The 22,575-nt window shown below is 39.6% G+C and overlaps 1 protein-coding gene across 1 annotated transcript in view; it reads left to right on the top strand.

The window, feature by feature from the left end:
• Positions 1–22,575, top strand: part of GALNT9 (polypeptide N-acetylgalactosaminyltransferase 9) — a 581,478-nt gene that overhangs the window by 435,409 nt on the left and 123,494 nt on the right. The window contains exon 6 of the mRNA XM_056821944.1: positions 10,395–10,512. Within this exon, the coding sequence (XP_056677922.1) occupies positions 10,395–10,512 (118 nt within the window). The remainder of the gene's footprint in view (positions 1–10,394; positions 10,513–22,575) is intronic.

The raw sequence follows: 22,575 nt of genomic DNA, 5'->3' as shown, positions 1-22,575 counted from the left end.
CATTATTTTATCCTCCCAACAACCCTGGGGAGTAGACACTGTTATGATCCCCATTTTATAAATGAGGAAATTGAGAAATTAAAATGAATTGGCCAGGGCCACACAGAAGAGGTAAGATTTGAACCCTTACCAGCCTGGATCCATGTCCAGCCCTCTTCACGTGTCAGAGGCTTCTCTGGACCCATTTTTCTGTATTTATATGAGAGGTTTGGACTAAATGATATCTGAACTCATCCTTCTAGCCCTAAATCTTTGACATTCAGTTTACTGTTATTAAATAAGTTTAGATCTTAGAGATAATTTAGAGTTCACTCCTTCTCTAGCAGAGGAAGCCAGGTGGCAGCATATTGCAGTGTGCCAGGTCTGGAGTCAGGAAGACTCTTCTTTCTGAGTTCAAATCTGACTTCAGCCACTTAGCTATGTGATCCTGGGCAAGTCACTTGACCTTCTTGACCTCAGTTTCCTTCTCTGTAAAATGAGTTGGAGAAGAGAATAGAAAACCACTCCCATATCTTTGCCAAGAAAACTCCAAATGGAGGCACAAAGAGTCAGACGCAACTGAACAACATCAAAGTCAGAGGTTCTTAAAGTGGGTTGTCTATGAACTTTAAAAAAAACATTTTTGATAACTATTTCAATATATTTTGTTTCCTTTGTAATTCTACATATTTTATTTTTTGCATTTAAAAGCATAATTCTGAGAAGTGGTCCAGAGGCTTCACCAAATTGCCAAAGAGCCCTATGGCACAAAAACTAGTTAAGACAACTAACCTAAGTCAATCTCCCATTGTACAGATGCAGAAACTGAGGCTCACAAATGCCAATCATTCCTTCAACAATATGAAAAAACCTATATGGAAGATGATAGGACTTGCCCAAATTTAGTTGTTGTACCAGTGAAGACAGGATCATTCTTTGTATTTTCCTCTACATCCTCCCCTAATCCTTTTAGAAACAAGAACTCCAGCTGGGGCTTAAAGTGAGAAACACTATTTGCAGCTTGATTTCAGGGTTTTTTTCCTTTTGGCCATTCATTAGGTCCTAAAACAAAAGAAATAAAAGATAGAAATTCTAAAGTTTGAACTTGGGAAAACTATTTTCCCCTAGGAAGTAGAACTGGTGGAGAAGAAAAGAGAGAGTGGGATGCAGGAGGACACAAAGAAAAGGATAAGAGAGTAGAAAGAAGCAGGAAGGGGGAGAAGGAAAAAGAGGAAAATAGAAAAAAATGGAGGAAAGGAGGGAGAGGGAGAAAACACTTGTACTTCCTCTTTAGTATATGGGGGGCAGGGTGTCACTGCTATGGGACACTAGACCATTGCCAGCCTAGACAATTTTGAATTGCCCCTTTTGGCTGAAGCAATAGCAAATGTAATTGGTTTATTAGTGAGCCAACATCATTCAGTGTTCTGAAAAGCCAAGGAGACCTCCTATTATCCAATGTTCCTGTCTGAAAGGATAGCTCTGGCCTGAGATTCAAGGCCTGCTCTGCCTTCCTTCTTTTCCTCTCTTTCCCCAAGCCCAGGTTTGGCAGATGTGGTTCCCCAGGGCTCTTGTGGAAGGTAAAGCTGGAGTTGCATATTTCTTGCCTCTACAAGTCTGCATCCAAATCCCTGAGATTTCTCCCTGGCTTCACTAGATAAGTGAAGGCTGCTGAGGCACAGATAAGGAAAACTATCCGGCCATTGGCCAAAAGCCTAGCCTGCACCATCCCTCCCCTGGGCCCCAGGAAAGCCAAGGCCCATCACCCCCTGCCTATGCCCTAGGAAGACTACTCCTGTCACTGACTTATACTACTGAAGCTACAGTAACACTGGCCTATGCAGGGAGGAGTTGAAAAGCAAAAGGACAGAAGGGGGGAAGGAAAGTTGGAGGGGGAAAAGAGAGGGAGCAGAGAATGGGCAAGGGAAGAGAAAAGAGAAAGGAGTGAGGGAAGAAGAGAGAAAAAGGAGGAATAAAGGGGTAAAGAGATTGGAAAACAAAGGAGGGATGGAAGACAGAGAAAGGAGGAACAAAGGGGGAAAGAGATTAGAAAAGAGGATTAGAAGAGAGAAGGGAGGAAAGCGGGAAAGAGGGAAGAAAGAAGAGAATGGAAGAAAGGAGGAATAAAGAAGGAAGATGGAGCGATGGGAAATAGAGAAAGGGGGAATAAAGGGAGAAAGATTGGAAAAGAAAGGAGGGAAGAAGGCAAAGAAATAGGGAAGGAAATAGAGATAGAAAAGAAATAGAGAAAGGGAACAAAAGGGGGAAATGGATGAGAAATTGTGAGAAAAAAGGGAGCAAGGAAAAAGATGAAAGGGAGAGAAAGGGGAAGAGAAAAAGAAAGAGAGAGGGAGGATGGAAGGAGCCTATCTCCTGGACCTCTTTTCTTTCTTTTCAACAGACTTAGCCACAGCAATCTCCCCAGCTCCCAGGTAGGATCTCTATGTAAAGCAGTCCCAAACTTCTATGTCCAGCCCAAATATCTCTTAAATTCCAGATTAATTTGTCAATTGCCTCCACCTACATATCTTATTGGCATCTCAAATTCAACCACTGAGAAAAAGAATTTTTTTTATATTTCCCCCCAAATCAACATGTCTCACCTCCATACTTCCCTATTTCTGTTGAGAGCACAATGGTCATTCCAGTCATCCAGGTTTGCAACTCTGGAGTCAACCTTGACTTTGTCTCCTCACCATTACTTCCCGCATCTTCTAAGTTGTTCATCTTTATTTCCCACCTCTGTGTCTTTGAACAGATGGTCCCCTTGTGTCTAGAACTGACTGTCTTTTCATGTATTCCTGGTAAAATCCCTAGCATCCTGCAAAGCAGAATGCAGGTGCCACCCTCCTACATGAGGACTTTCCTCATCTCCCCCAACTCTTATTAATCTTTCCATCTTAAAGTTACTTTGTACAATTTTATTCTATTTACTTCTCAGTGTTTTCATTGCATCCCCGAACCGCAGTGGTATATAAACTGCTTTATTATAGGAGGTATTTAATTTTTGTCTCTATCCCCAGTGCCTAGAACTTACCTTGCACATAGTAGGAACTTGACAAATAGTTCTTTTCTCCTTGTTGAATTGGGAACCAAGGAAAGAGAAAGAGAGGGGATTAAAAAAAGGAGGAAAGAGAAGAAGAAAAATAGAAGAAGAGAAAAAAGAGAGTAGGGAGAGAGACACAAAAAGAGATGGAGAGAATGAGAGAAATATAGGGTGAATGAAGAAAGTCAGAGGAAGACAGACAAAGAGTAGGGGGGGAGAAGAGACAGACCAAAAGATGTGAAGAGAAAGACAGAGGGAAATAGACAAAGACTGGGGAGACAAAGAGACAGGGAGGAAAAGGGAGGCAGAGGGAGACACATGACAGAGAAGATGAAATCTGAGACTCTAAGCCAAATGCAGTTTTAGCACTGAAGGAACATTCTTCCAAGAAGGGTTTGATCTCTAAACCAAAACTCGAGGCCAAGAACCTATCTGGACCTGCCCAATGATTTTCTCCATCGCCTTTAGAAAATTATTAAACATTTGTGTCCTATTAATAAATGGAAGGGAAAGAAGGCAAGGCAAGGCAAGGCAAAGGAAAAAGAAAAGAAAAAATGTTCGTTCCTAGGTAATAAGGATTATGTCTTGTTTTTGTGTCCCTATAACCAAGCACAATGTCTCACATATAGTAAGCACTTACTAAACGCTTTATGTATCTATCTTGAACCCTTCTAACTGGCGTTAGGCATCAGCCCTTGCCATCCCGAGCTGTCAGTTACCAGACCTTTAATCACAGCGGGTATTTCTGATGCATATAAATGCTGTGCCAGCTGATTCAGCCTCCATCGCTTTATGAATTTATTTTAAGTTTATTTTGGAGCTCTGAGCAATAATAAAAAAATCATTACCGGCTGTAATAGTCTTGGCAGGGGATTTGGCATTTCAATTCATCAGAGATCACCCTGAGATTATTAAAAAAAAGAAAAGAAGAACGCCTGTTGTATGTTGATGAAATATAACTTAACCAGTAAAACCCTGCTATTAAAAATCAAAGACAGTATTAAAATTTCATTAGTGTGAGTTTTGCGGCCAAAATCTAATGACAGAACAAATTGGATCCTTGCACAAATAAAAGGGTAATCGCTTTTTAATGCCCCTGTTATTCTTAGACAATTGATGGGCATTTACTTCTGACTTCCCAGTTGTCGGGTACAGAATGGCTTTCCCTAAATTATGGTCAAGACCAATTTTCTGCCATTATTTTCAACGTGGAGAGATTTAATGTGGAGAGGTGGTGAGGGAATTCACAAGACATATTAGAAGAGCTGGTCAGCATGAAGGTGTGCACTTAATGACCACATGTTTGAGGCAGGAAAGAACAGGAGAAAAATAAGGAAAGAGATCAGACTTGTTCTTTGGGAGGAAGTCTGCAGTGAGCTCATCACCCTTAGAGCCCTAATGTTCCTGGCATGATCTGGCCATCAGCAACTGGCTGAATTAGAAGTCCTTGGCATGGCCACTGAAGAACTCCATGTTCATATCATTTTTAGACTGCCAACATACTGCCCCCAGGATCCACTAAAAATCTAGTTGACTCAGTGATGTGCTATTCATTATGTCTAGCAATACATTTGATATTTTTTCCTTTTCATTTTAAAAAGTCTTTTACTTTCTGTCTTAGTATCAATTCTAAGACAGAAGAGCAAGCAATGGTTAGGTAATTGGGGTTAAGTGACTTGCCTAGTGCCACACAGCTAGGAAGTGTCTGAGGTCAAATCTGAACCCAGATCCTCCCCACTCCAGCCCTGGCACTCTATTCATTGTGCTACCAGCTGCCCCTTGACTGATGCTTTCTCATGGAATTATTCAGAAGAGATCATAGGGTAATAGGTTTTAAAGGCAGGACGTACCCAGAGGTCATTCAAGTCCAATTTCTTCATTTTACAGTTATAGAAACTGAGGCCCAAGGAGGTTAAAGGCTCACTTAAGATTTCTCAGATCATATGCATCAGAGCTAGGATTTGAACCCAGATTCTGTGACTCTAAAAGAAGCAGGGCTTTTTTCACTATAAAATGTTGCTTTTAATGATTATTTGAAGATTGTACAGGCAGAAATGATGAAAACTTTCTAATTAGTGCTGCTCCAGAGATGCTTGGGCTACTATAGGATGTATTGAGGTCTTCATCATTAGAAATCTTCAAACAGATATTGGAAGACCTCTTATTAATGATTTTGTAAAGGTTAATAGGCTAGAATGCTAAACTTGAAATCAGGGAGAACTGGATTCAAATCCATCTTAGACACTCTGTGTGACCCTGAGCAAGTCTTTTTAACCTTTACTGGCTTCAATTTCCTTATTTGTTAAATGAGAAGTCTAATAGTAATTTCCTCACATGGAGCAAGTGAGCTAGATAATGCAGTAGGTAGAATGTTGACTTTGTCATTAGTGGGTTCAGAACCAGCCTCAGATACTTCCTAGTTGTGTGGCTCTAGGTAAGTTATTTAACTTTTATCTGCCTCAGTTTCCTCAGTGGGGAAATAAGGATAACAGTGGTACCTTCTCCCAAGGTAATCATAAGCATCAAATGAGATAATAAGGGTAAAGCACTCTGCAAGCCTTAAGGGGCTTTCAAAATTCTAACACTTATTACTTAAAGCAATTTTCAAACTGGGTAGTATTTTGAAAATATTAGCTATTATTATTTTTATTCAGGATGGATTAGACATTCGGTTGTTTTTATTGTTCAGTTGTTTCAGCCCTGTCCAACTCTTCATGATCCCATTTTGGGTTTCTTGGCCAAAGATATTGGCACTGCTTGTCATTTCCTTCTCCAGCTCCTTTTACAGAAGAGGAAACTGAGGCAAACAATGATAAGTGAACTTCCATGGGTCATACAGCTACTTTGAGATCAGACTTTAAATCAGGGAGATGTGTCTTCCTGACTCTAGGCCCTATATTCTATCCATTGTACCACCTAGCTGTCGACAACAACAAGAATATTTGATCGCTGAAGTCCTCACTCTGAAATTTAGTGATTCATTGAGAAATGAACTCCTTTTAAAGTTCAACTGATAGGAGCAGCTAGGTAACACAGTGAACAATGCATCAGTCCTGGAGTCAAGAGGACCCAAGTTTCAAATCTGTAGCTGTGTTACCCTGGACAAGTCATTTAATTTCATTTGCCTAGACCCTGCTACTCTTCTATCTTAGAAATGATGCTAAGCAGCAAGGCAATGATCCAAGACAATTCTGAGGGACTTATAAGAAAGACCACTATCCACATTCAGAGGAAAATCTGTGGGAGTAGAAACACAGAAGAAAACAACTGCTTGATCACATGGGTTGATGGGGATGTGATTGGGGATGTAGACTCTAAATGATCATCCTGGTGCAAATATCAATAATATGGAAATAGATCTTGACCAAAGACACATGTAAAACCCAGTGGAATTGCATGTTGGCTATGGGAGGGGTTTGGGAAGAGGGGAGGGAAAGAACATGATTTTTGTATTCCTAGAAAAATGCTCTAAAATAATCAATTAAATTAAATAAAAAAAAGAAATGATGCTAAGACAGAAAAGGAAATTTTTAAAAATAATAAAAGTTCAACTCTTCTACCATCCTCAACTTTCTACTCTGCAAAGCAGTGACCATTATCCTCACAGTCCCTCCTTCACAGGTTTTTCATGATGCTCATATGGGATAATAAAATGTAAAGTGCTTTGGAAACCACAAAGCATCCTGTAAGAGGCTACCTGGTATTGATGTTGTTCATCTCATTCTTCTTCTTCAATGGCATTCACATAGAAACCAGCCTCTTGCAAGTTGCCATTCCTGCACTCACTCTTAGAATTGATATCTTGTGGACAATTACACAAGGGTATAAAGTAATGCATTGTCTTTTGTGATTAGATAGAAATATTGGAATGCAAGCTTATCTTCTTTAGGTTCCCTGAAAGCATCCTGAGTGCCTTTCCAGTAGCAGACAGGATGATGGGGGAAATGATAAATATCTCTTCCTCTTGCCACTTGGATTTGATTTCTACTCAGGTTCTGCAGGATGGATAGGTGGTACAATGGATAGAACACTGAATCTGGAGTCAGGAAGACCTGGATTCAGATTTAGCCTCAGACACTTACTAGCTGTGTGACCCTGGGCAAGTCACTGCACTTCATTTGCCTCAGTTTCCTTATCTGTTAAATGAGCTAGAGGAGGAAATAGAAAACCACTCCAGCATCTTTGCCAAGAAAACCACAAATAGAGTCACAGTCAGACAACTGAAAACAACTGAACAACAGCAACTCGGTCTCTACATTTTGAAAGCTCTCTATTTCACTTAGCTTGGAGATAAGTATTTGAGGGTGATGGAATTAACCAAAATCATTTTTCTTAGATTGTTAGGGATCAATGTTATGTCCCTGCAGTTGTGGGCAACTGCATTTTTCATTGATAATATAGTTCCAGTTCAATTTATTTATTGAATTCTCTGGGACGTTTTGAGGAATATATTTGTTGTATGAGGATTTGTTAGCTTGCTAGTGCTTTATGAAGGAGCATGAGCTTCTGGTGTAGAAATCTGATTTTCTTTTTATTATCTTGCTTTTCTCATCTGCATATCAAACAATTCTGGGGCAAATTGCTATTCTGCTCTAAATTCTTTATATTTAGTGTTCTTCAGACTATTTGCTCAGATGGGTAAAATGAATTTTTTTATGGCTTTAGAAGTCATGATAGGTAGCATTTTGATAGTACTTTATGGTTTACAACACATCTTCTAATTATTATCTCATTTGTTCCTCACAACAACCCTGGGAGGTTGTTGCTATTATTATACCCATTTTACAGATAAAGAAACTAAATCTAGGGGAGGTTAGGTGACTTGCCTAGTGTCATGCATCTAGTAAGTGTCTGAGGCTGGATTTAAACTTAGTCTTCCTGACTCCAGGTCAAGCACTCTCTATCTACACTACCAATCAGCTACTATGATCCAAAATCATCCTCTATAGGCTCATTGGAAATATATTTGGAACAATTCTAGTAGCAGATAGAACAAGAGAAATACCAATAGTAATAGCTACTAGTATTTATATAGCACTTTAAGGTTTACAAAAGTGCTTTACAAGTATTATCTCATTCTTATTTTCACAATGGGTATTATTATTATCATCCTCATTTTTACAGTTGAGGAAACTGAGTCAAACAGAAGTTAAGTGACTTTCCCAAGGTCATACAACTATTAAGTGTCTAAGGCAGGATTTAAACTCAAATCTTCCTGACTCCAGGCTCAGCATTCTATTCACTGAGCCACCTAGCTGCCAAAATGTTAGGATATAAACTCGTCATCTGTAGTCTCACTGAAAGCGTTCTTGGTGCAAGGACAGCAGCAGATAAGACAAAAGAGATAATTAGGAGAAGTAGTCATTAATAATAACAAAACTAGCATTTAGTAGTATTTTAAGGCTTGCAAAGAACTTTACAAGTACTATATCATTTGATCTTTATAACAACCCTGGGAAGTAGATGCTACTATTAGCCCCATTTTACAGATGAGGAAACTGAGTCAAGAAAGGTTAAGTGAATTGCCCAGAGTCACACAGCTAGTATGCATTTGAGGTGAGATTTGAACTCATCTTCCTGATCCTAAGTTCCATACTCTGCAATGATCCCATCTACTGGGTTGATTTATACCTCTTCTTTGGATCTCCTTGGCGAGGTCTTTACACTCTGAAAACTTTTTAGCCCATATAGTGTGGAGGTTATGAGTACTTGGAATAGTGACATCTTTTGAAATTTTGAAAATACATTCTTTGCGAATCAATATTAAATCTGGGTAATTGTGGAATTGTGAAAATCATCAAGCCCTGGTCCAATTCATTCATTCAGTCCTTCTATCAGATATATTGAGGTCTGTACTTGCAACAGGGAAAAAGTGAAATTACTAGAGAAACAAAGCTTCACTCTGCCAAGTATATTAATTTATTAAGCAATGCAAGACAATTGCCTCGCAAATCAGGACTAGGCCCCTTCCTCAGCCTAAGAAAGGAACCCAAATACAGAAAAAGACCGACATTATACATTTTAGACATTAAAAACAATTCATCAAATAAGGCCAATTAATAAATTAAAAGGAATTAATACACCATTAGGTAATTTTCCTAATTAACTGATTGATCCAATTAATTTCTAATTGGAGGAGAGATTGGGACCTTCCAAGTTGAGAAATGGACAGTGAAGAGGCACAATTCCCTAAATCCTGAAAAAGAAATGTCTCAGTCCCCGTCAAGTGTCTGTGAACAATCAAAGGAACATGGTGGATCTCTATGGGGCCAGTTTTCAGATAAGACATACGGGTTGCTTGAGGTGTACAATTGTTTTTTTTTTTTAACCCTTACCTTCTGTCTTGGAGTCAATACTGTGTATTGGCTCCAAGGCAGAAGAGTGGTAAGGGCTAGGCAATGGGGGTCAAGTGACTTGCCCAGGGTCACACAGCTAAGAAGTGGCTGAGGCCAGATTTGAACCTAGGACCTCCCATCTCTAGGACTGGCTCTCAATCCACTGAACTACCCAGCTGCCCCCCTGAGGTGTACAATTGTAATAAAACTCCCTGCATGGTCTTCAGATCTGATCAGGTTTCTGGTCAGCATAACCTAAGTCCACAGTTAAGGGTCTCTGAAAAGCCAGTAGAAGTGTTCCCATTTCCCAGCTGCACTGAACTAGGTTGTAATGATGCAATAAGGTATTTCCCCCCAATCATCACAATCAAATAAAATTTTCTCACAAGACAGAAGTTGGAATAGACCCTTAATTGATTGAATCAAAAGAGAACTGAGCTAGCTCCAATATTGAGCTATAAGATGGAGTCAGTGTGATTCACTTAGTTCCCACAATTAACCACTTGCTCCCCTAATCTCCTTAATTCCCCCAGTTTCCTCATATTTTTAATAAGGGGGATGCTATCTGCCTTTCCATGAAAGAGAATGCATTTATGGTGTATGACTTTTGTAACCAAGTTATATTTTGTTGGGCATTTTATCTGTGTTCAATTCTTTTTAGCCTTTACCTTATGCCTTAGAATCTTAGAATTAGTATTGTTTCAAAGGCAGAAGAGCTATAAGGGCAAGGCAGTGGGGATTATGTGATTTTCTCAGGGTCATACAGCTATATTTGAACTCAAGACCTCCCATCTCTAGGCTTGGCTTTCAACCCACCAAACTGCCTAGCTGTCCCATGTTCATATTTTACAGCCTACAGAAATGTGTTGCATTGTCTCCACTGATCCCTTGTATAATCTACATTGGTCAACAACACTGGGCTTCTTGAGGATAATCTTTCTCAAGTTTCTTATAGTTCTATCCTAGTTTTGCACTTCCTCAAGAGACTTACTAGTTACGTGACTCACCTATTGTTTTCCTCTGTTTCCCACTAGGACACCAGCCATGATTGGCTGCTCATTTGTGGTGGACCGAGAGTATTTTGGGGACATTGGCCTGCTTGACCCAGGCATGGAGGTGTACGGTGGAGAAAACATTGAGTTAGGAATGAGGGTAAGTGATGCGAGCTATCTAGTATGGTTCCACAATTCAGGCTTCCCAAAGGAATGCATTCTTGGAACAATGGGACATGTGGTACGTCCAGAATGCCATGCCATGCAATACCCCTTTGAAGAGCTGGAAGACTAGACGATGAGTCCAGGGAATTGGAGGGGTGGAACTGAATGAGATCCAGTGGGTGGGAACGTCAAATAGGTGATTTTGAATCACTATGAAGGATTTCCTTGCAATTAGATGTGGGATCAAGCTACTTTATAAGGTAGTGAGCTCCCTGTCACAGGACATGGATATCATATGGCTGAATATCATGAATACTTCAAAAGGAATTTCTTTATCTGGGTAGGAGGATGAGCTAAGTGACCCTTCCAAGTTCTAAGATTCTATGGTTCTCAGACTCCTACATGTCTGCTTAAATGGTATAGTCTAGCACCTGTGCTAAAGTGTTTCCTTTGAATGAGTTCCTTTAGGACTAAAGACCAGGGTCTTCTCAGAGCATTATCAGTTTCCTCATATTTTTAATAGGGAGATATTACCATCCTACCATCATGGGAGTGATATCTTGATTTAATCCAGCATCTTTCAGGTCTTATCTATCAACAGTCTGAGAGAAAGACCAGAAAATCAACATGAAGACTGAGAAGAAAGCTAGAGGAAGGAGGGGCTAGTAGAGAGTGAAGGCAAGAGGGTTAAAATCTCTTCCCTGATAGAGCCAGACATTTCTAACTATGGACTTAGTCCCATGGATTTACCCCAGAATCTTTATGCCTTTTAAGGAAAAAACTACTACAATTTACTTGATAATTTAGAACATCCAAATTTGAATTCTGACTACCATTTACTAGCCTTTCAATATTATATATTATTAATAATAAAAATAATAAATAACAATGCTTAAATGTACCCATGGAACACTTAAATATTTTTTAGAGTTATTTCATTAAATATTTCCCAATTACTTGTAAAAATTTTAACATTCATTTTTTAAAGTTTTGAGTTCCAAATTCTTTCCCTCCCTCCTATCCTTCCCTCCTCCTTGAGAAGGCAAGTATTTGGTATCAATTATACATGTGAAGTCATGTAAAATATATTTCTGTATTAGCTATGTTTCTAAAGAAAACATGGTCAAGAAAATAAAACAAGAAAAACAAAGGAAGTGGAAATAATATGCCTCAATATGCATCAGAGTTCATCAGTTCTCTCTCTGGAGGTGGATAGCATTTTTCCATCATGGGTCTATTGGAATTGTCTTGGATCATTGAATTGATCAGAGTAGCTAAATCTTTCACAGCTGAACATCCTTACAATACTGCTATTACTGTGTATAATGATCTCCTGGTTCTGCTCACTTCACTTTGCATTAGTTAATGTAAGTCTTCCTAGAATCTTGGGTCTTTGGGCTTGTCAAATACTCGATTATTATTATCATTTACTACTGTATACTGTGTACATAATATATTCCATTGATCTATTTCTTATTATCGTAAGTCTTCATTCAATCCCAGAGCCAATATCAGATTGTTTTGATGATTACCACTTTATAATATTGTTTGAAATCTGGGACTGCCCATGACATATTTTTTAGGTATAATTTGCATTTATTAACATTTTTTCTGCATCACTTTCCTAAGTCTAATCACCAAAATAGCAAATCAAGCCCTGATTTATATAACATTTGTAGATTTCCAAGGTGTAAAGAATCACACTGAAAAATTTAACAATCAGTTCTTTCAAACATGTTCAAGTTGGCTCCAGCATTCCCCTGACCTTTCTAAGGCTTCATGGCACATGAGTTCAAATCCTGACTTTGCTACTTGTTTCCTATGTGACCCTGATTAAATAACTTAAAATTCTTTAGACATCAGAATCATTGTCTGTAAAATAAAAAGATTAGGAGGAGAGAAAGAAATGCACATTAACTGGAAAAAATAATAATAAATTTTAAAAGAGAAAGAAATGAAGTAGTTATTTTATTGAATGTCCTCTAAAATCCCTTACATCTCTAAATCTATGGTCTTGTGAATTCCTGTGAGTTCCATTTTCATATCTGTAGTATATATGATACAAGAATGCTGGGAATAATACCTGCACTATAAGCAGTTAGATATAACAAAGTGGACAGAGCAAAGGAGTTGGAATCAAGAAGACTGGACTTTGAATATTTCTTTAGATATTTGCTAGTTATCTGACCGTATCACATCACTTCTATCTCAGTTTCCTCATCTGTAAAATAGAGATAAAAATAGCACCTACCACACTAGGGTGATGTGAGTATCAAACGAGATAACTTTTACAAGCACATTATAAATTTTAAAGTGTCATCATCATCAGAATTATCATTATTGCTTACGTCACAGGTTTGAGACTCAAATCAGTTAATGGACACAAAATGTTTCACAAACCTTAAAAAGAAATATTTGTCATCATTATTCATGCCTGTACTAAAGGGAAGAGGCTTATAGAGGAGATTCCCTTTCCCTAATAACAAGTAGAGCCCAATGGCCTTTCAAAAGCAATGTAGAATGTTTTTACTATAGATAATAGAATCATATTGAACTTAGAAGGTCGTGTGGAATAGTGGGTGAAGCATAGCCCTTGAAAGCCAAAAGCTCTGTGTTCAAAACCCACCTCAGATACTTACTAGCTATGTGATCCTGAAGAAAGCATTTCTGTGTCTCATTTTTATTCTCTGTAAAATTAAGGAATTGGACTAGATTGGCTTTCTAAGGTTTCCTCTAGCTCTCATGAACTCCCAATTTGTGGATGAGGAAACTGAGGCCAAGGGAGTTTCATTGCCTTGTCTAAGTCACATAGGTAATAAGTTTCAAAAGGCAAGATTTAAACCTACAGACTGTAGGAATCTTTATTATCTTTTACCCAATTTTTACTTAAATTTATCCTTTATTATCTGTTACCCAGTCTTCATTATCTAAGCCAGAGAAATATAGTATGGTGGGATTTCAGGTAGGAAGGGTCACAGCAGATCAAGGGTAAATAATAGTCTCTCAAGTCAAAATATTCAAACGATATTAGCTCACATTTAAGTAATACTTTGTGATCCACAAAGCACATTATTATTATTATTATTATTATTATTATCATCTCATTTGATCTTTATAACACTCCTGGGAGATAGAAGCTATTATTCTGACCATTTTACAGATGAGGAAACTGGGGCCAAAAGGGTATGTGACTTGTCCAGAGTCACACAGCTAGTAATGGGCTGAGATAAGATTTTGACTCAGACTTTCCTGACTCCTTGACTAGTGTTCTACAGCCAACTGGACCACCTAAATGCCTCTTGCCATGTAGCCAATGTCTGCCATCTGCGCCAACCCACAAGAACAGAATCAGAAAGTGACTAAGAGAGTCTTTGTCCCTTCCAAGACAGGAGAGAGTCTGAGTCCAGGTATCTGCCTTTTTCAAGAGACTCAGAACTGTCTGGAACCTTTTCTTTGAGGCTACTTAGAGCCTAGATCAGTCAATCTAGAAAACTCTCCCAGGCAGCTGATGGGAAGGGGCAGCAAGGACCACAGAGAAAATTCTGTCACTGAATCAAGCAAATGAGTAGCCTGGAATCAGAAGTACTGCCTGCCTGGGAACAGGCAGTGGGAAGGAGCCATCATTGCCCCTTTAGGCAGCTTTCCAAGGGATAGGCACTCACAGATGGGCAAGGTACTCTCTGAATTGTGCATGTGCTCAACTGCCTTCCAGAAGCTGGCATTCAATTGGGGGAAACCCTCTACAAAATGAATGGATTATCACTCCCATTTTATAGATGTGGAAACTGAGGTCTAAGTGACTTGTCCATGGTCACACAGCTAGTGTAACAGAGGGAGGAGCTGAAGTTATATTCCCTGGCATGTGTTTTGTTTTAAAGAACCTTGAAATCACTAATTTACATGGGAGGAACAAAGAGGAAGTCAGTTTAGTTTGGTCTGGTGGGAAGAAAAGTAATGTAAAGTGAGGCTTCAAAGGGAACTTGAACCCAAGAGTTGAAGTGCTCTAAAAGCTAAACAAAGGAGATTATGCTTGGTTCTAGACGCACTAGGAAGCCACCAGAGCTGACTGAGGAAAGGAGTGACATGGTCCCACTGGAGCTTAAAGAAAATCACATTGGCAGCTTTGAGGAAGACAGGCTGACATAGGGGAAGAGATTTGAGGCATTCGGGGAGCTGTTGAAATACTTTAGGCAGGAGGTAATGAGTGCCTGAATTTAAATGGGAGAGAGTATTAGTTGCCTGCAGTGAGAGGTTAGTCATTCATACCACGATTCACTTGTGACAGGTGCCAACCCTGATAAATGACCCTATAAATGCAAACACTGAACCCTTTGGAGTCAGTGAAAATATACTTTGGAAGCTGCGCCCTCCAGTGTATCAAAAACCTAGGGAGAACAATGGGTCCACAAGCCATCGTGAGCATGCACCTGGATACTTGGTGTTTGCGTGCTTGGCACAGGTATTTCTGTACTCAGTCTCGCTGTCCTTCCAATCCAGCACACAACAGAACTAGAATGAGCAGTTGGAGACAATAAGTGGAGAAAGCTTCCCCCTTCCCAACCATTTTGATTATTAAAAGGAAGGAAGGAAGGAAGATCTAAAAGGATAGTTTTAGGATCTGGGAAGGATAGTTTTAGGGTTTAGTAAAGTTTTTTAAGAATAGAAGAGACTTGGGCACATTTGAAGAAGGACCCTGGTGGTTGGGGAGTTGAAGATTAAAGGGGGATGTATTGAGATTTCTGGAGGATATGGAAGTAGATCGCATTAAAGTTACATGTAGAGGGGACTATTTTGTCAAGAAGACCCATCTAACTGTTCAGAGACCAGGGAAAAGAAGAGAGAATGATGTCAAGGGGGTTTAAGATGAAGAGAACAAAAGAAGAGGGAGCTCTTGTCAAACAGTCTGGATTTTTCAGGAAAGAAATAGATAAAATTGGTAGAAAAAGAAAGGGGAAGAAAGGGAGAAGTGTGAGGCATGAGTGGAGAAGATCTGAAAAGGTTTTGTGGAAACTGATGAAGGGAATCAATTAGGGAAGAATAAAGGAATTGCCTTGTAGCAGTAAGGGTCCAGCTGAAATTTGAAAAAAATGAATTCATAATGTACCCACTCATCACAGTTTGTGACTTTCTCTAGCTCCATTTAGCAGCACAGAAGTAGGAATGGAGCAACTGATGGGGGGGGGGCAGTGATCCAAGGCTGAAGTCTGGCAGGGAATAAGGGTTGATAGAACAAGGAGACATGGACTTAAAGAGTAAAGGCCTAACTTGGAAGGAAGGAAAGGAAAGGAAAGGAAAGGAAAGGAAAGGAAAGGAAAGGAAAGGAAAGGAAAGGAAAGGAAAGGAAAGGAAAGGAAAGGAAAGGAAAGGAAAGGAAAGGAAAGGAAAGGAAAGGAAAGGAAAGGAAAGGAAAGGAAAGGAAAGGAAAGGAAGAAGGAATGAGGGAGAGAAGGAGGGAGGGAAGGAAAGGAGAAAAAGAGGGGGGAGAAGAAACAAAGAAAGAAGATAAGAGTTTACATTCTAATAGGGAAACATAACACTCAAAAGGGAGCTGAAAGAAAGTTGAGGGAGAGGGGATAAAGGTACCTGGTACAAAAATGTGATTCTGAAGTTCAGAAAGTCAGGTGCAGGGACATAAGGGAAATGAAGGCAAACTAGCCTAAGTTCTTGTGCAAAATGGAGGGTAGAGGAGGCACTCACCACTGGGAAAAAGAGAGCAGGTCTTGTGGTAAGATATAGGATAAGGATTGGAGAAAAAAGGAAGTAAAGTCATAGCATAAGTAATGTTGAAAGAAAATAATGGAGGGACCAAAGGTCTCAAAGAAGGTAAAAATGAGTTTAGGAAGGATAAGGTATAGGGCAAGATGGAATGATAGGAGGTTATGATCAGATACAAGAATTTCAGAATTTTTAGGAAAGAATCCTTGTGGATAACAGTGAGAGCAAGTATGTGAATGTGTGATGTGTGGTTGAGACAGAATGGAACAAAAGAGTCAATGGCATTTTAGAAGACTGTAGAATTGGGGGGTTGTGGAGTTGAGGGGAGCATCAATATACATAATGAAGTGCCCTGGGATTAGGGCAGAAACTGAGGAGTAAAGGAAGCCTATAAGCCAATTATTGAACCCTTGGTAAAGGAAAGAGAATAACTCTGGGCCTGGTATGTAATAGCCTGAGTATGGTATATAAAAGTCTAGATTGGGTAGAAACTTTAGGATACTGTGGATTTCAAAGGAAGAGAAGATGTTCAGTGATGTGGCAAAGGAGAAGTCTGGAAGTAGCAGTAGGAAGCAAGGAACATCGAGACTCCCTCTCTAGGATCAGTATGATAGAGAATGTGAGTGAAGCTAGTAGGGGAGAGAAGGGCCAAGAATGTAGTATTATTAAGGGAAGTCAAATCTCAAAGAAGACTGGTAGATGAAAGATCCAGGAAAAAGGATACATGTTCATAGAGTAGAATTAAAATTCCAGAAGGCACAAGAGAACGCTGCCAAATTTGGGGTAGGACAGTGGTGAGGTAGAGACAAGAGAAAAGGAGATTGGAGTGGGGAGGATATGAAAATATTTTTCCTTTATAGTCAGCAATTGATTAATACAAACACAGGGAGAGAAATGGATGGTGATAAATTATTAGCCAAAGAGGTAGATGAAAAATAAAATTCATAATCTCCAAGTGGTGGTATTTTTTTCCATTTGAATTAGTTTATTTAGTCAATTTAGAACATTATTCCTTGGTTACAATAATCACATTATTTCCCTCCCTCCCCTTCACCCACCCTTCCCGAAGCCAACACATCGACTTCATTGGGTATTACTTGTGTCCTTGATCAGAACCTATTTCCATGTTGTTGATGTTTGCACTAAGATGTTCATTTAGAGTCTACATCCCCAACCAAATTCCTTCGACCCATGTATTCAAGCAGTTCTTTTCCTTCGGTGTTTTTACTCTCAGTGTTTCTTCTGGATGTGGATGGTGGTTTTTCTCATTGATCCCTCCAAGTTGTTCAGGATCACTGCATTGCCACTAATGGAGAAGTCCATTACATTCGATTGTACCACAGTGTATCAGTCTCTGTGTACAATGTTCTCCTGGTTCTGCTCCTTTTGCTCTGCATCAATTCCTGGAGGTTGTTCCACTCTCCATGGAATTCCTCCACTTTATTATTCCTTTGAGCACAATAGTATTCCATCACCAACAGATACCACAATTTGTTCAGCCATTCCCCAATTGATGGGCATCCCCTCATTTTCCAATTTTTGGCCACCACAAAGAGTGCAGCTATGAATGTTCTTGTACAAGTCTTTTTCCTTATTATCTCTTTGGGGTACAAACCCAGCAGTGCTATGGCTGGATCAAAGGGCAGACAGTCTTAGTTTTTAAGTTCTTTTCCCAATTGTCTTCAGCCTCTCTTAATTGTGTTTTGAATTGCATTTTGCGTTCTTCCAAAGCCTGTATCCAATTTGCTGGGACTTCTGATTTAACGATAACTTCTATTTAATGATAAACCTTCTTGCAGACACCATATGGTAGGGTTTTGGATTCTAATCCACTCTGCTATTCACTTGCATTTTATTGGTGAGTTCATTCCATTCACATTAAGAATTATGATTACTAGCTGTGTGTTTCCCAGCATTTTGATTTCTACTTCTGGTCCTGCCTTTACTTCTTTCGCTATTTCCTTCTATACCAATGTTTGTTTTTAATCAGTCCCCCTAGTTAACCACTCTTATTTTACTTTCCTTTCTACCCCCCTCCCTCCTTCTTCTCACCCCCCCTTATTTTCCCTGTAGTCTTTCTAAAACTACCCCTCTCCCTCCCTTGTACTACTTCCCTCCAAACCAGTCTGTTTGTTACCCTTCTACTCCCCTATAGGGTGCAAATCTACTCTCTGCCCCAATGGATTGGATTGTTCTTCCCTCTTTGGGTCAATTTCAATGCATGTAAGAGTTGAGTATTTCCTATCTCCAACCTCTTTACCCTTCCAGTGTATTATGTTCTCCCCCCTCCCACCATGAGCTTCTTTGTGACATATAAATTTACCCCCATTTGTTTCATTTCCCATTTCTTTTAGTATTAACCTCTTTTTTTGCTCTAGTGGTGTATATATATATATATACACACATATATATGTATATATACATATATATACACACTTGTATATGTATTTATGCATGCATATATCTATATACCTATTTATGTCTTGTCCTTTCATCCTATACAGTTTGTCACTATTCCCTCTAAGTGTAATTCTTCTAGCTTCCCAGGTGATAATAACAATTTTTAAGAGTTACCAATGACCTCTTTTCTTATAGGGATACATAACATTTTAACTTACTGAGTCTCTTTAAAAGGGAGCAGGATTTCTTTGTTTTGTTTTGTTTTTCTTTTTTCCCTCTTTTTTAATTACCTTTTGATGGTTCTCTTGAGTTCTGTGCTTGGACATTGAATTTTCTGTTCAGGTCTGGTCTTTACAAATTATTGGAATTCTTCTATTATGTTGAATGATCATACTTCCCCCCTGTAAGAATATAGTTAGTTTTTCTGGGTAATTGATTCTTGGTTGTAGACCTAGTTGCCTTGCTTTCCAGAATATCATATTCCATGCCTTTTGGTCCTTCAGTGTGGATGCAGCCAGATCCTGAGTTATCCTCACTGTGGTTCCATGGTATCTGAATGACTTCTTGGCAGTTTGTAATATCTTTCTTTGGTCTGATGGTTCTTGAATTTGGCTATAACATTCCTGGGTGCTGTCAGTTGGGGATTAAGTACAGGAGGTGATCTGTGGATTCTTTCAATCTCCACATTTCCCTCTTGTTCTAGAATATCGGGGCAGTTTTCTTGAATAATTTCCTGTAGTATTATGTCCAGGCTTTTTCTTTTGTCATGGTCTTCTGGTAGACCAATGATTCTTAAATTGTCTCTCCTCGTATGATTTTCTAAACCCTCTGTTTTGTGAATGAGATGCTTCATATTTTCCTCAATTTTTTCATTTTTTTTTGGTTTTGTTTTATAGTGTCCTGCTGCCTTGTGAGGTCACTTAATTCTAGTTGTTATATTCTCTTCTTAAAGACTGGATTTCATCCCTGGCTTTTTGGTCATCCTTCTTCTGGTCTGATTTTCTTTGGAGGTCATCTTTCATCCTCTTTACCTCATCTTTCATCTTCTTTGCCTCATCTTTCATCTCCTTTGCCTCATTTTCCAGCTGGTTGATTTTGGCTTTCAAGACACTATTTTCTTGTTTTAGTTCAAGTGCCTCTGTTTCCAGATGACTTATCTTAGTTTTTAAGTTCTTTTCCCAATTGTCTTCAGCCTCTCTTAATTGTGTTTTGAATTGCATTTTGTGTTCTTCCAAAGCCTATATCCAATTTGCTGGGACTTCTGATTTATCATTTGCTGATCCCTCCTCCTGTGTTCCATTTGCTCTTTGCTTGTTGCTTGTACAGAAGCTGTCTATTGTAATTTCTTTTTTTCTGTTGTTTGTTCATATTTACCCCTTCCTTTCTCCCCATATTTGTCTATGCTCTTGCTCCTCTCATTTTTTGGTTTTGGGGGTTTCTGTCAGTCTTCCCTCTTGGAGCTTTGACAGAAGATCTCTTGGTGCAGTCAGTGAGGGAGGGGTGTTGGAGCCTAGGCTTCCCTGAGCTCTGAAGACTTTTGATTGTATTAAGTTAATCTGGGTTGGACTGGGTGTGCTCTGAGGCCAAAACCTCCTGGAGGCCTGGAGCAATATGCAGGGGACTCCACAGCTCTGACCAGGCTGCCAGGTCTATGCTCCCTCTCCAGCTCCTTCCCTGCCACCTTTGTTCAATGCTCTAAGCCTGGCACAGCCCTTCCCACCAGGTACACCTTCCAGACCAGCACCTTTGCCCGCCCAGAGGTTCCCACTGCCTCTGGAGGCTTAGCACTCTAGTTGAGGGATAGGAGTCCTGGGACCTTCCTTCTGCCTTCCCCTTAAACCCGAGTGTTCTTGAAATTCCAGCTTTTGGGGGCATACCTTTTGGGTTGAGTCCAGCAGGAGGGTTCATTGGCTCTGTCCTGTTATTAGGTTTGATTTTAAGTCCCCTAGGAGCATTCAGTTTGTGATTGGTAAAGAAGGATATTCAGGGGTCTGAACTTCTGCTGCTTGTAGGTTGCCATCTTGACTCCACCACACCCCTCTCCCCTGTGAATAAATCCAAGTGGTAGTATTGTTGGTCATGGGTCAAGGGTGTAGGTCTTAGTCACTCTTGATTCCTCATCCTACAGGGTAGGGATTGGGGTGGGGAAGAAGCAGTACACTCCTACCCCTTGGTTCCCCTTTGTTGGTTATTCCCAAAATAACCTGTCTATAGTTTTCTTGTACATAATGGTTGGTATGTTGTCTTCCTTACTGGAATCAGGGAATTTATTTTACCTTTCTTTGTATTCATAGCAGTTAGTACCATGCCTGGCCCTTGGTTTGTGCTCAATAAATGTTTACTGACCGACTTCTGGAAGAAGCCAGTGGAATCTGAATCAGCTTTGATGTTGCTCCTTCTCATCCTCTTCCTCTTACTCCAGGGTATCTGGTAGAGGGGTGAGGTCAGTGCACCAGGTCCCACTCACCTCCATATTTTGAACTTGGGTCTTGGGATAGCTCATGCTTACAGCTGCCACTGACAGAACACTATAGAACTCATTCAGTAAGGGCAATATATCCATAGAGCTTTCGCCCTATTCATGGTAGAAACTCCAGTGATACCAAAGGCAACATGCATTTAATGGGGAGCATCTTGGTCTCATCAACACAGCTCAGTGGTGCCAGGACAGTCTCTGAATTCATTTTGGTAATGGATTGAAATTATGAACCTATTAAGCTTAAATGATTCACGAAACAAAAATCAATAGTTCTTTCTAATGGACTATAGTTTATTTACTTCCCAGCACATCAGGAGTATGAAGTATATTATACATTCCTCACCAGTTCCATCCTTGGACAGAATCTAAGCTGTTCTCAATGATGGTGGATGGGTTAATACACAATGGAGACACAGAGAAGAGTTGTGAACATGGAAATTCTCATTTCAATGGCACTTTAAGGCTTACAAAAAATTTTCCTCTTACTACCCAGTGAGTAGGTGATGTAAGTTTTATTATTCCCATTTTACAGATTCTAAAACTAAGGTTCAGACAGATACAGTGAATCCGCTATACCTAGTATGTTTCAAAAGTAGGATTTGAACACAAATCTTTGCCAACTCAAAATCAAGATTACTATACTATTTCTCATATATACTGTTCCTCTCTCACACCCATATCTTTATAAAGGCTCATCTCATACTTTTCATACTCTTTATCCTCACCTTTGTTAGAATTCCTGGATTCCTCCAAAATTATTTTAAATTCTTTTGTCTATAGGGTTTTTTTTCTATTTGTGATTCCTTTAATATAGGAAGCATCCAATAAGGGAATTTCATCTACCAATGTGCATATTCAACTGTTCTGTAACTTATAGGCTTAGAAAATCTCCCTATAACTCTGAGAAGTTAGGGTCACACATTCAGAGGCAGGGCTTATACCTAGATCTTCTTGACTCTGAGGACTCTGCAGACAACCACTAGTCCAAACTGCCTCTCACCTTGAGCTATTAAGTGCTATAAAAATCCAGCCCCCATACTCCTGGAAGGACAACGCAAAAATGATCCAAGCTGAACAACCTGGCTTATTCCCTGAGGTCCCTTCCAGGGTGGGGATTTGTCACATGGCTTCTTCCCTGCCTGAGACCCATTCCTTTTCCTCTCTGCCTCTTAAAACCCCTGATTTCCTTAATGTCACCTTCTTCCTACCACAAGCCTTGAGTGCCACCCCCCTCTGAAGTTACCTTCTGCCTACTCTGTATGTCATATAAGGTAATATTTATGTATGTGCCATCGTCCCCTTTAAAATGGCAGCTCAACGACTACTTCAATTCTTTGTGTCTCCTAACTTTATATAGTGCCTGGCACATAAAAGCACCTTTCGTTGGTTGATTGATGTTGTCTCCCCTATTAAAGTGTAAACTCTCTGAGAGTAGGGACTCTTTTTTCCTTTGCATCATCAGCT

Source organism: Monodelphis domestica, chromosome 3, assembly GCF_027887165.1.
Source record: "Monodelphis domestica isolate mMonDom1 chromosome 3, mMonDom1.pri, whole genome shotgun sequence".
Classification (NCBI taxonomy): Eukaryota; Metazoa; Chordata; class Mammalia; order Didelphimorphia; family Didelphidae; genus Monodelphis; species Monodelphis domestica.
Note: the sequence above shows the minus strand (reverse complement) of the source record. Positions and strands in the feature narration are given on the sequence as shown.